The following is a 13,500-nucleotide window of genomic DNA, read 5'->3' on the forward strand; positions in this document are numbered from 1 at the left end:
GAGTCCTGAATCTGTCCTTGGCATGTTCTACTCCAAGACCCCTGAGTTCAGTTCAAACTTAAACAGTTCTCTCTTCTTTCGCTGCCCTCCTTTCACCGGGTGGCAGTGTGGCCCATGAGCAAAGATTCGGGATTTGGAGTAAGAATGTCAGGGTGTGAATGCTGGCTCTGCTCCTTACTGTCTCTGTGACCCTGAGCAAGTGACTTCCCCTCTATATCTCTCAGTTTCCCCCATTTGTAAAATGGGGATGATAATAGTACCTTCTGGCCTTACCCTAGGGCTGAGTGAATCAAGTGTGTAAAATACATACAATAGTGTCTGGCACATACTAAGTGTTACATAATTAAAGTAAGTCCCATATTTTCAAAGTTCCTTCTAATGTAACTTTTTAAAATTCAAGCGTATAAAATTAATTTCTGATGTGTGTTCTGATGCTGTTTGAGACATTAAGTATCTACTTATCAGATGTGTGACTTGAGTAATCGTCTCGCCTCCCTTAGCCTCCTTTTTATTGTCTGTAGGAAGAGGAAGAAATATCTGTCTTGGGGGGTTGTAAGGAGGAATAAAGAAAATAAACATTTGAAAAATTCTTCTTATATAATATGTGCTTAAGCAATGGTTAATTCTTTCTTCGCTTTTCCTTTTCCTTGACTATTAAGGATTTTTCTTGGGGGGGGGGGGGGGTGAGGAAGATTGGCCCTGAGCTAACATCTGTTGCCAATCTTCCTCTTTTTGTTTGAGGAAGACTGGCCCTGAGCTAACATCTGTGCCAATCTTCCTCTGTTTTTTTTGTGGGATGCTGCCACAGCGTGGCTTAGATGAGTGGTATGTGGGTCCATGCCCAGATTCCAAACCTGCAAACCCCATGCCACTGAAGTGGAGCATGTGAACTTAACCATTATACCACTGGGTCAGCCCCCAAGGATTTTTAAAAGTTAAAACTTTTAGCCCCAACTTGCTGTCATGGATTTAAAATGCAACTACCTTGTCCATGTTCTGGGAAGCCTAGATTGGAAATTAGCAGGTGACCAAAGCTCGAGGATTCAAGATTGCTAAGGTGAGCACTGCAGCAGAGAACAAAAGATCATGACAGCAGCCAGCATGTACTGAGCACTCACTGTGGGCTTGATACTGGTCTAAGGAGTTTCTTTAAATCCTTACAACTTTATCATCCCCATTTTACAGAGAAAGAGACTGAGGCTCAGGTGATTAAATAAATTGCCCAAGGAGATACAACCAATAAATGGCAGCACCAGGATGTGAACCTAGACACTCTGTTCCAGAACCCACTCTTAACCACCTTGCTGTATCGCTTCTGGAAAACAGTGGCCATGAAGTCAGCAAATGTATGTGTGCATCTGCTGTGTGCTCTTGTGCACATTTTTTAACTTCTCTGAGCTCCAAGTTCCTCTTTTGTGATATAGGAATAAAATACATCAGTAAATGCAAAACCTATCCAAGACTGTTGTGAGGATTAAATTAAATCACAGATACAAAGCACCCAGCCCTGGGCCTTATGTACAGGAAGGACTCATTAAATAGTAGATTCACATGTTATCATGTGTGACTTAGAGACTGTGACAGGATTCCTCCTCATCTACCTTTGTGCTTTGTCAGCCTCCAGCTCTTGAACTCTAGGTTCCATGAGGTTTCTCAGTTCAGCCTTCCAGGAATGGGCACATGCCGTAGTTGAAGCAACAGGCATCATCAATTTTCTAGAATCTTACAGATCGCCCCTCAGGGGACCACGGGCCGTTGACACACAGTCCTCACTTAGAGGTAGTTATAGCCACCCAACTCCCTTCCTCATGAGGGGTGAAGAGACTCAGGGCTTTGACACCAATTGTTAGACCAGGTGGTCCCATCACAAGGACAGCCTTGGGGTTCCAGGTTTGGTACCAGTTGTGCTGGAGTTTGCTGTGGTGTACATTTGTTTCAGGGTTTTCCAGTTTGATTGCCTTTGTGATGGCAGAGGAAAAACACCCCACCTTAGTTTATCCCTAAGTGGCTATGATTCTGTCTATGAGAACTCCGGGCTTCTTTCCGTGGGGCACAGAGTTCATGGTTCTTTCAAAATTAAAACTTCTCTAATTTCTACCTTCAAATCAATAGAGATTTGTCTGTTTAAGGCCAAGAATATAGAATCTCTTTGAAAGAAATGCATTTATCTCTGAAAGTATGAGCTACAGAGATTAATTTTCATTCTTTTAATTTGCTTCTTGTGTACACAAAGCATTTTTGATGCAATTGATTTTGATACAGAGCTTAGATGGTAGAGAAAAGGCTGCCTACACAATGTCTTTAAAACCTCAGCATCAGGGATGTTGGAATAAATACAAGTGCCTTGAAAATAGATTGTTTTGGAATAAGGACATTTAGATGGTCAATAACTTCTAAATTTATATATCCTGGCCAAAACTCCTCCCAGAATTCCAAACTTGGATAAGCCCCACTGACATCTCTCCTTGGATATCTCTTAGGCACCTAAAGAAGCATGTCCAAAAGAGCATTTGACTTCTGTTTCCTCCCAACCCAACCTTGTCCATGCAGTCCATGCAGTCTTCCCCATCTGGTAAATGGCTCCACCAGTTGTTGAACCCAGAAACCCAGGATTCTCCTTGATGCTTCTCTTTCCCTCCCCAACTACCTTGGCTCATGTAATCCATCAGCAAACCATCTCATTCTATCACCAGAGTAGCTCTCGAATGCATCCACTTTCCTCAAACTCTACAGGCACCATCCTAATCCAGGCTACCATCATCTCTTCTGATCTACCCACAACAACCAAACTTGTCTTATCGTGTTCTCTTCTGGCAACAAGAGTATTCCGTAATAGGTCTTGTCACTGCTCTTAAAGCGCCACTGGCTTCCCTCTGAACTCAGAACAAGATCCAACTTCACTACGGTAGCCTCTAAATCCCTGTGCATTCTCTTCTCTGTCGCTCCCTCCAACTTCATCTAGAATCACTCTTGACCTGTCAAATTATGTAAGGCTCAGCTTAAGGAGCATCTAATCAGTTTGGCCTCATTGCACATCTCATTTAGCATAGCTCTTTAGCACCACCACGGCTCCTCCTCACTGTGCCTACAATATTGTTCTCTTTTCAGCTATGTTTTTAACAATTTAATAATTTCTATAAAATTTTAACTATTTATTTATTTATTTACTTATTTGTTTATTGTCTGTCTTTCAAATCAGAATAGAAATTCCATGAGAGTAGGGTCTGGGTCTATTTTGTTTGCTAATATATATCTAGATCACACAGCCCAGATCTTGACACAGAGACAGATACTCAAAAAGTAAATTTAGAATGAATTAGTGGATAAATGAATTAATTAAAATGACATAAACAGTATTTATTCAAATATCTTTAATTGTTAGCAACCATTAGTTCAACAAATTTGTATTGAATGACAGAGCATGGACCATGGAGTCTGACATGAGGAGATCTTGTCCTGATTCTATCATTTATTTAGCTGGGTAACCTTAGACAAACTAACCAATCCCTTAAAGGGCCTCAGTTTTCTCATCTGTAAAAGGAGAGTTATAACGGTCTCTGTTTTATGAATCGAAAAGTTCAGTGAGATAATGCAAATAAAAAGCATAGACCACAATCATTGCAAGTGTTTAAGAAACGATGCTTGTCATTATCTTCATTTTGTGGGACACTGAAAGGCATCCAGGGCCCATTAGCAAACACAATTGTCATTTTCCTGCCCCCGTAGGGGATGCAGACAACTAAGTAGGCAATTTAATGCACTATGCTAGATTCCCTTATAGAGGATGCACAGGTAACATGTGTTACTGGAATGTTCTTGACATCAAGGTCAAATGGATTTTCTTTGTTTATATTCCATCAAGTACTTAAAATCTTGCCACGTTGTAATTTGCTTCATATTTGGCTCTTGATCTTCTTATGCAAATTTTGGAGTTTTTTCTATTCTAATTATTTTTCCCTTACATAATATAATTTTGTCTCAGTATTATATTTTTCCAACCTTTCAGTTGTACTAATTGTACAGTTAAGGCTCTTTTTGTCTCCTTAGACTCCCCTTTTGAAGACTTCTGTCCTCCTCCAACTCTACCTTGTTGACTCTCCAGGTCCAGGCTGTCATCCTGGGACCTTCCATCCTGGACTCCTTGGTTTGTCCTCACTGTGTACCAAAATTTTCTTCTTCTTTCATTTACTCCAAAGTTTTACTGGCATGAGCTTCAAGAAACTTACTTAGTAAACTTAATCTTTGAAAGTTTGAAAATACCTTCATTTTGATGAATCATTTGACTGGATACACAATGCTAGATTTAACAGCATTTCACCTAGAAATTTGAAAGCAAAGTTCACTTTCTTCTAGTTTCTGTTAGAAACTAGTGAGACTAGTCCACATTGAGATATTCAATTCTTCTGCTTTCAGTCCTACTTATACTGAGTCTGTCTCTCTCATAACCATTGATTTTAAGATCAGAGCCTCCTATGGAATGAAATAGACAAACTGACATCTACCTCCTCTCAGTCTCCTTGTAGAATATTCTGGGCTTCAGCATTCTCTACCTCTTTTACTCATCAACTTGATTCCAGCTGTGTTTTTCTTAAATTTGTTAAAATATATCTTTCAATAGTGATGCTCCCTCCTATTCTTTTCACTCATGAAGTTTTGTGTTTAACTTCTATACGTCTATTTAAGTGGTATTTCAGGAGAAAGTGAAGGCAATATATATGTTCAAAGCTCCAAAATATACAACTTTAAATTACTATATAGTTTGCCATCATTCAGATCTACTGTAATTTATCTAACCAGTGCCCAAGTGTTGGACATTTTTTCCTAATTTTTTCCAATATTATAGCTATTTGACCTCTTTATCTGGAAGGAAGTAGTTGGAGATAGGCCTATGGGGCAATACATGAGGGAATGAATTGCTAGACACCTAATTCTAACAAGGGAACCTGTGGAAGCTAAGAGCAGATTGAGAAGTTTTTTTAAAAAAGTACAGAATTCCACGTGAAGAACCCTCACACAATATATTAGAAAGCTATGTGAGAAGGAGAGAGGTATCAAGAGTGTTAAGTAGATTTGGAAATTTGTATAGATCCTTGCCTATCAAATTTGTCAACATTCCTGACAACATCCATAGATAAAATTTTAAAGCAGGATTTCTCTATCCAACTGTGTAGACACTTTTAAAACTCTTGACATTTAGTTGACAAATTTCCTTCTGGAAGGATTTCACCAATTTACACTCCTACCAGTCACCAAACTCTTAAAAACAAACCAAAATAGCCTCAAGATTTGCTAGTTTTGTGAACAAAATTATGTCTCATTATTATCTTCATAGGCATTTCTTTGATTATTACCTATATTGAATATTACTCAGATTACATTACTCAAATGCTCAAACCAACCGTCGAGAGGTATTGTCAGTTCGTTTTAGACTGAGGGTCAGGGACTTGAAGAATCCTCAAGATCACACAGCGTGCAAGTGTTTGAAAGCATATGTGAACATGGATGTTACTTTGCCAAAAAGTCATTTAAGAACATGTGACTTCTCTGCTCATCTTCTTTTAATGGAAGATCAGGTTATTCATTCTTTCTGGACCTTAGATGTAAATAATATGTCAAACATTTTTTACTTCTTGAAACAAATGTATTTTAAGAACTTGTTATTTCCTTTGTGTAAAGACTGGGAGGGGTGTCCCGGGTACGTGGGATTATTGCACAGGGCTGCAAAAACAGGAAATTTCAATTGACTCATGAGAACTTAGCTTTCTCTGGAATCTGGATATCACTTTATTTGTTCCATTGCATATATAGATAGATAAGTAGATATAATATTTTTGCATATTTTATGTGTTATAATATATCATAATATAATTATATTATATATAGATTTTATATTTTTAAAGAACTGCAAATTTTCATTTTTTAATAAACCACATGGCAAAACAATACTTTATTTAATAAATTGTAAGAAATTACAATTTGAAAATTGCTAAATACAGTACACATACATATACTATACTTTGATCTTAAATTACTTGGATGAACCCCAGCTTCAAAATCTTTCTAAAATCAATCATATGCAAGATACCTGGTTTCTGAAGGGGCATATGGAAAAGTCTATACAATTTCTTGAACTTTGGTATGACTTGCTTAATAACGTGTATTTATTTAGAGAAGCATATGCTTTCAAATATACAGTATTTTCCAGGTGTCTTTATTGTAGTAAGTCTAAAAAAATTACTAAGAAATACCACTTTACCAACCTAAATTCTTTAAGATTTTTTGTGCAAAGTGCTAAAAATCCTTCATCTTAAACTGATAGCACAGTCTTCAGTGTAGATCTGGAAGCTACCAGGAAAGAATGGTGTATGGTGGGAGTGACACAGTGGAACTGCCCTTTAGTGTGGCTGGACCTGAAGAACTCCCTCATACCATCACCGCGTGGAGGTTAAAAGTCCAGATTCTTAGTACCAACGTGTGCTACAATGTGGATGAATCTCAAAAACATTATGCTACGTGAAAGAAGCCAGACGCAAAAGGTACATATTGTATGTTTCCATTTATATGGAATATCCAAAATAGAGACAGAAAGTAGGTTAGTGGTTGCCAGCATCTAGGGGAAGGGGGGAGTTGAAAACAACTGTTTAATGGATAGAGGCTTTTGCTTTAGAGTGATGGAAATGTTTTGGAACTAGATAAAGGAAGTGGTTGCACAGCCTCACAAATGTACTAAATGCCGCTGAATTACTGTGAAATGGTTAATGTTGTTATGTGAATTTCATCTCAACAAATTATTGTTCTTTTTAAGTCCAAGTTCTTGAACCTGACAAACCTGGACTTGGAAACGGATTCTCATTTCCTAACTGTGTGACATTAGGCAACTTATTCTAATTTCCTAACCTGAACCCTACCTCTGACCCTTTTGCCTTAAACCTCCTTTACCTTCCATGTCCATCCAGATTGTTGTAAGGATCATATGAGACAATGAACGTGAAGCCTTTGACACAGTGGCTGACACCTAAGTTCTTAGGAAATGGTAGCTACTACTGCTGCTACTACTAGCAGCTGCAGAAATAGGAAGGGTACTATCTGTGTTCCAACCCAGATTCTTGGCATATTCGAGTGAGCCCGCTGGAAGTCTCTCTTCAGGTAATTCACTTGGAAAAGTCACATGACGTTGACTTCAGGCATGTATTCCCTCAGTGTGATCCTTCTTTTGAAAGACAAGTTTTAGGTTAAAACTCTTGTTAATTAATGTCAAAATGGAACCAAGTGTGAGAGAGCAATGAGCAGGGCTCACATCTCTCAAACATCAAATTATCAGCTTTCTCAGGGGAGTAGTGGACCCTGCCTCCCAGTGTGTGCTCCTTGACTGAAAAGGGACCAACCATGAAAAAACAGTCATGCCCTGGGCATTTAAAAGGAAGTAGGAGAAGAAAAAATGAAGTTCAGTGAGCTTCAGAGAAGGATGACTCTGGACATCATTGGACAGTTGCCGTGTATCTGTAGTTGATGGTATGTGTCCTGCAAAGGTGCGGCTTGATGGTCTTAGGAGGTCTGTCCCCTCCATCTTCAGCAACAGTGGCTTCTACAACAGTACTTTTATTAATGAAATTCTGCAAAGAGCTCAAAGTACATCTGCTCTTTACTGACTGACACTCTGTGACCTACATGTGCTTTGGTTTTATTTGCTCTTCCTACGGGCTCCCCAAATCAAGAGTAAGCTGGAAAAATGTTTATGAGATAGAAATGCACTGTTTTGTAGTCTTCTTGTGACTATCTAATTTGTTTTCCTGAAGCTTAATCAAATAAGATGTAAAGGACAGCCAACACAAATACCATTTATTTAATCAGGCAACAAAGGTAAAATCTGTTGAAATAACATGCTCCCCAGTGTAGGTCCAGCTGTCCGTGGAAGAGTAGGAAGTAAGAAGAGGCCGCTAAGGTCATGGAAAGTGCATGGCCTTCAATGTGAGACAGTTCCAATGGACTTGAATTTGCATCCTGGTGCTATTAATTATTAGCCATGTGACCTTGAGCAAAAGCTTAGCTCTTTGGGCTTTAGTGTCCTCTTGTGAAGAATGGGGACAATAAAGTCCATGCCCAACAGTTGTTGAAAGTATTGCTTCAGTTACTCTGTTTATAGTGGCTCAGTGCTCAGCAATGAGCTGGCAATAAATGTCCTTTTCCTCTTGGACTGGGAGCGTCAAGAAAGAGGCTGTGGCAGCTTTGGTCATCCTAATAGCCAGCAGGTTTTGTGCATTATTGTGGGTTAGGGAATGCTTACTTGGTGCTTTCTGTCCGTTATCTCCTTTAAGTCCTTACATCAAGTCTATGTGGTAAACACTATCATATTCAGTTTAATTGTAGAACGTAGGCTCAGAGGAGTTAAGTAATTTGTCCAAGATGGCTCTGCTAGGACGTGTCAGAGCTGATACTCAGAGCCAAGTCTCCCTGACAATGAAGCTTACACACGTAACATTTTCTACCACCAAAAGCCTTCAGCCAGGGTCTGGCTGGGGTTTAGTTCATCTGCAGTCTGTTGAACTAGATCTTGGAACTATGCGGTAGACACTCAAGAGTAAAATTTGGGGGTTACCTTCACCTGCGGTCAGATTTCCAGCTTCAGAGAGACCCTGTGTCCCTGTGGTCATTGTTTGCTTGGCCCCAGAGAGTCTGCTCAGTGGAGTGACCTACCCTCAAAAGTCTTTGCAAGAGGACTGGCAGGTTCTGAACAGGCCTGGCACATACCAGGCACATACCTGCAGCCCCTGGATGGTGGTGGGCAGGTCAGAAGACCACTGCGCAGGTCAGATGATCACTGCACAGTCAAGAAAAGCCACATGTGACAGTACATTTCTTTCCAAAACGATGGTGCATCTGAAAGGGTGTAACTGGCAGTGATATTCTTGGCATCCATTGAAAACACCCCAGGCTGCTTGGGTAATTCGTTTCCTAGGGTTAGTCATTAACAGGCTTCCTGCTTTCCTCCTCCTTTGACAGGCCCAGCTGTGAGATACAGTAAGTTCAAGATGTCAGAGGCCAGACCGCCTCCCTTGCTTGGGCAGCACACGACGCACATCCTGAAGGAGGTCCTGAGATACGATGACAGGGCCATCGAAGAGCTGCTCAGTGCTGGCGTGGTGACCCAACATGAAGCTGAGTGACAGAGGAAAACTGCTCTTTCTCAAAACCACATTCTGAATGCACTTTACTAACAAAGGCAATAGACTTTCTGGACCCTTCTCCCCAATTCTGGTGCCTGCCACTGAGAAGAAGAGTTAGGGTAATTCCAGATTTCCTGCCTGGCGCTTCCAGGATGGCTCTGGCATCAGCGAATCTAGTGTTTTCTATATGTACCCCACCTTGTATTCCTTATCATTTTTTCCCCAGACAATAGATCAATTGTGAATTTGTAGGACTTTTGTGTAAAGATTTTTTTTCTGGAAAAAATACTTTCCTCATTGTAATTGGGTTAATGGCCTAAATGTTTACCCCTCCAGCCCACGCACGTCTGAAAAAGAGCAGATCTCTTGATGCTCTCTACTAGCACATAAAGTCCTCATTTAAACCTTTGTTAGGAAGTCAAAACAATAAGCAGAATGATGGTCTCAGTGATTGATTTGAAACAGAATAACTTAATTTTGAGCTCATGAACCCTTTGTTAATTGGTAATTTAAACCACGGACTTTGCTGGTGTCCATTATAAAACTGAGCTCCATTCTCCCCTGTGGGGGTAAATATTTGCTTTATGTTGTATTTCTCTGATTATTTCATGATCTGTGGCAGAAAATCAATTTCTACCAAAGCAATTTTGGGTGTAGGTAGCTATCAGCATTTGGGGGTAAAGAGTGGTTCTTTTTTTGAGCCAAGTGCAAACGTGACAGGTTCTTAAATGAATGTCAGATGACTAACTAGGTGTTAAATAATGTGTAAATAATAACAGGAGAATGAAAGGAAAACATTTCTTTGTAATCTGAATATCCACTATAGAAGAATATATCACACCTTAGTATTATTTGCATTTAAGTATTTGTCAGTGAATTCAAAGTATAAAAAACAGCTTCTGTCCAGAAGGTGGTAACTGATTTGTAGATATGGATAAATTCCAGGATAAATTGTCACTCGGATTGTCTATCAACCAAGCCCAGGACAGACCAAGGAATCAGATGACCCCATGATCAATACCTGATGTGCTCTCAATTAACGGCTGTTAGGCACACATATTTTAAAGCCATGTCATTACATACCAAGTGGTAAATGAAAGTTAAATTACAGATGTCCATCTTTCAAACTGTGATTTGGAGCTAGTTTTCTTTTCATGTTCTTTTTATTGGAATGAGCTTAGCCATTTATGCATACTGTAAGCCCCAATGTGTTTCTAGAATCAAGGATTCCAAATAAATAGGAAATTTGTCTTCTCACAAGGCCTCGTGGGACTAATTCTTGAAACAGTTTTTATCCTCTCCGCTCTGCTCTTTGTGAACGTCTATTCTAAAGAACTCCTGCTGTTATTCCATTAGTTAGAATTTCATCATACAAGGGTCACTTGATGCCTTCTACAGTATTTTCCCCCCAATGGCTAATTCATAGATATATATCTGGAGACATTCACTTCAGGCCAGACATCTAAATGGAATTTCTCCATGTCTATACAAATAGTAATGAAAATGGTTAAAGGCTGGATGACAGAGAATTGGCAAAACCATGTATCTTGAAAGATAGATCCACTATTTCTCCTACTGACTCAAGTTGATATCTTGAAACGCAAATTACTTGGTTACTGAGCAGTAACCCTAAATATCTGGGTAGCCATATGTAGGAGGATACTGATCGTTTAGAGAGGTCACAAAATGCCTCTAAAACCTTGAAGTCAATCAAGACTGCAGTCTTCATACATAGCAGAGTCACCGCTGGAGACCATCTCCAGTGTCATCATGTATGTAGCTATGCAGATTTCCACCTACACGCTCAAAATGATCCAGGGGAACTTTGAACCTGCTCATCACACAGCAGAAAGCATTTACTCTACTGCTTAGTGAGAGAAATAATTTAGAATGTGTTTCAAGTTCAGATAGATAATCAGTCCTGAAAGAAACATCGTGCTTGCTAAAATTTCTAGCAGTATGCCCCAGATCAAGTAATACTTATAAACGAATGTGCTGTTTTAATTATCGAGGCCTGTTATCTTTCACATTCCCAAATCTGAACACACTACTAACATACCATATGCTCCAGTTCAGTTTGTGTCAAGGCCTGCCGAGGTTGTCCTAGAAAATTCTTTGAAACTCGGTGGGTTAATCATTATGGAATTGAGGGTGTGTCCACAAGCAATTAGGCATCCGTCCCTTGATTTGTTCTTAAACTTTTTGCTGCCATGATTTTCTAGTTAATCAAGCATGATATTTTCCAGCATGCAGTCTGATATGCTGAATGTTTCCCTAAGAAGAAGAGAAATGAACATTGAGCAATTTTGTGTGATTTTTCCCCCCAGTTACTTGGTGTTCTTTTGTCTTTGATCCATCTATTAAGAGTTAGAAGTACAATCATGATTGTGTGTGTATGAGGAAGATTGGCCCTGAGCTAACATCTGTTGCCACTCTTCCTCTGTTTGCTTGAGGAAGATCGTCACTGAGCTAACATCTGTGCCCATCTTCCTCTGTTTTATGTGGGATGCCACCACAGCACAGCCTGATGAGTGGTGCTAGGTCCACACCCAGGGTCCAAACCTGCAAACGCCAGGCCACAGAAGCAGAGCACACAAACTTAACCACTATGCCACCAGGCTGGCCCCTGGAAGTACAATCATGATTTTAAAAAACAAAGGAGAATTCACGTGGGCTATTTCATACCAGGTCATTAGGCTACCTAACCTACAGAGCCCCACAATGGGGGGCTTGTGCATGAGGACTTCACAAACTCTTCTTTCAACCTTCTTCAGGGAAATTCACACCCACTCATATCTCACCTGAATTTGATATTCCACCAGTGACTCTTTTGTCCCATGGTGTTGGCATGTTATCTACTTGAAAAGCTGTAGATATGAGTCATGCTTGTCACTCTTCCACATAGCTCAATGCTGCCTTCATCCACAGGACTCATTCTCCAAATAATGAGTCTGAAGGCTCTGAGAAGGAATGCCAGCCCCAAGCTGAACAGACTGTCCAGTATTCTGCCTCTCCTCTGACTCCTCACCACTGCTTCTCAACTGGCAAAGGAGATAAGCAGAAAAAATATCCTGACCCTGAGCTATTCATTTTCAAAGTCATTCCCCAAGATTATGAGATTCTTCTTGCATTTCTTCTTCTCAGGGGAGACTATCTGCTTTAGTGACCAATGAGATTCTTGAGACATGATGTGCCTGAAAAAAATGGTTGTAAACCTTGCTTGTAGTATTGATGATCTTTATGAGGTCAGCATATCAAGCTAACTTCTTTTCTCTCTTGATTTTGTGGTACTAGTACTGGTACAATTATTGTTTGATAAAGAGGATGAAAAGGTTCAGAAAAAGGTACCTATTTCCATCCCAACAACAGCTGGGGTAAACAAAAACGCATCTAGAGGCTCATATATGGAGGTGGAGAAGTTTCTCAGACATCAGGGTAAAATTGTATTTCTTCCTACAATCTTAGTATAGCAATAGCAGGGTTAAATGTTTTATAAATTACTGCTCTCATAAGATGCTTAAATAGTTTCTGTATATTGACATACCAAGCTATCTTCTGGGCACAAATGGTCCTGAACTTTTACGCCAGGCTGGCTCTATGCAGAGCAGGTTTATGTGGTGGGATTAGTGGGGTATAAGTAACCCCAATAGACACATTCCCCCAACACCCATTCAAAACCATGTCTTCCAGGGTCACTCTAGGAAGTTAAAGTGTTACACGCAAATGAATGCAAATACTTTGCACTCATACATTTATTCCACACGCTAGGGGGAAAAAGTACAAAAAAGGAGAGTTTTGAAGGAATGAGAGTTGGAATAGGTACGTTTCATTAGCAGGAAAGGAAAAGAAAGAGCAGACCCAAGGGTGCATTAGCTCTGAGACTCTGGCCAGCCCATAGCCGTATGAGCCCAGCCTGATGTGTAGATGCCAAGAGGGAAGGGCAGGCACTGGAAGGAGCCCAAACACTACCCAGGAAACAGATTTTACCCATTGGAAAAGTTTTCTTGAGAAATAGCTTTTTTCCCATGCCTTAAGACCTGACATTAAAGGGACTGCCCAGCCTCCTGCTCCTTTGCAACATTCTTAATAAGAGGCTGTGATAGGCAGAAGAATGGCCCTCCAAAGATGTCCATGTCCCAATTCTCAGAACCTGTGAACATATTTTCTTAAATGGCAAGAGGGAATTAAGGTTGCTTATCAGCTGACCTTAAAATAGGATAGGTATCCTCGATTACCCTTGTGGGTGCAGTATAGTCACAGGGGTCCTTTAAATGTGGAAGAGTCCATGTCAGAGTGAGGTGAGGTGAGAAAGACTTACCGACAGTTGCTGGATTTG

At 40.1% G+C, this 13,500-nt stretch overlaps 1 protein-coding gene across 1 annotated transcript in view; it reads left to right on the top strand.

Moving 5' to 3' along the window:
- SUGCT (succinyl-CoA:glutarate-CoA transferase) overlaps positions 1-10,415 on the top strand; it is a 668,838-nt gene extending 658,423 nt beyond the window's left edge. The window contains exon 13 of the mRNA XM_046668918.1: positions 9,001-10,415. Within this exon, the coding sequence (XP_046524874.1) occupies positions 9,001-9,164 (164 nt within the window). The 3' untranslated portion in view covers positions 9,165-10,415. The remainder of the gene's footprint in view (positions 1-9,000) is intronic.
- Positions 10,416-13,500: the final 3,085 nt, after the last annotated feature.

The sequence above is a fragment of the Equus quagga genome, chromosome 8 (genome assembly GCF_021613505.1).
Source record: "Equus quagga isolate Etosha38 chromosome 8, UCLA_HA_Equagga_1.0, whole genome shotgun sequence".
Lineage (NCBI taxonomy): Eukaryota > Metazoa > Chordata > Mammalia > Perissodactyla > Equidae > Equus > Equus quagga.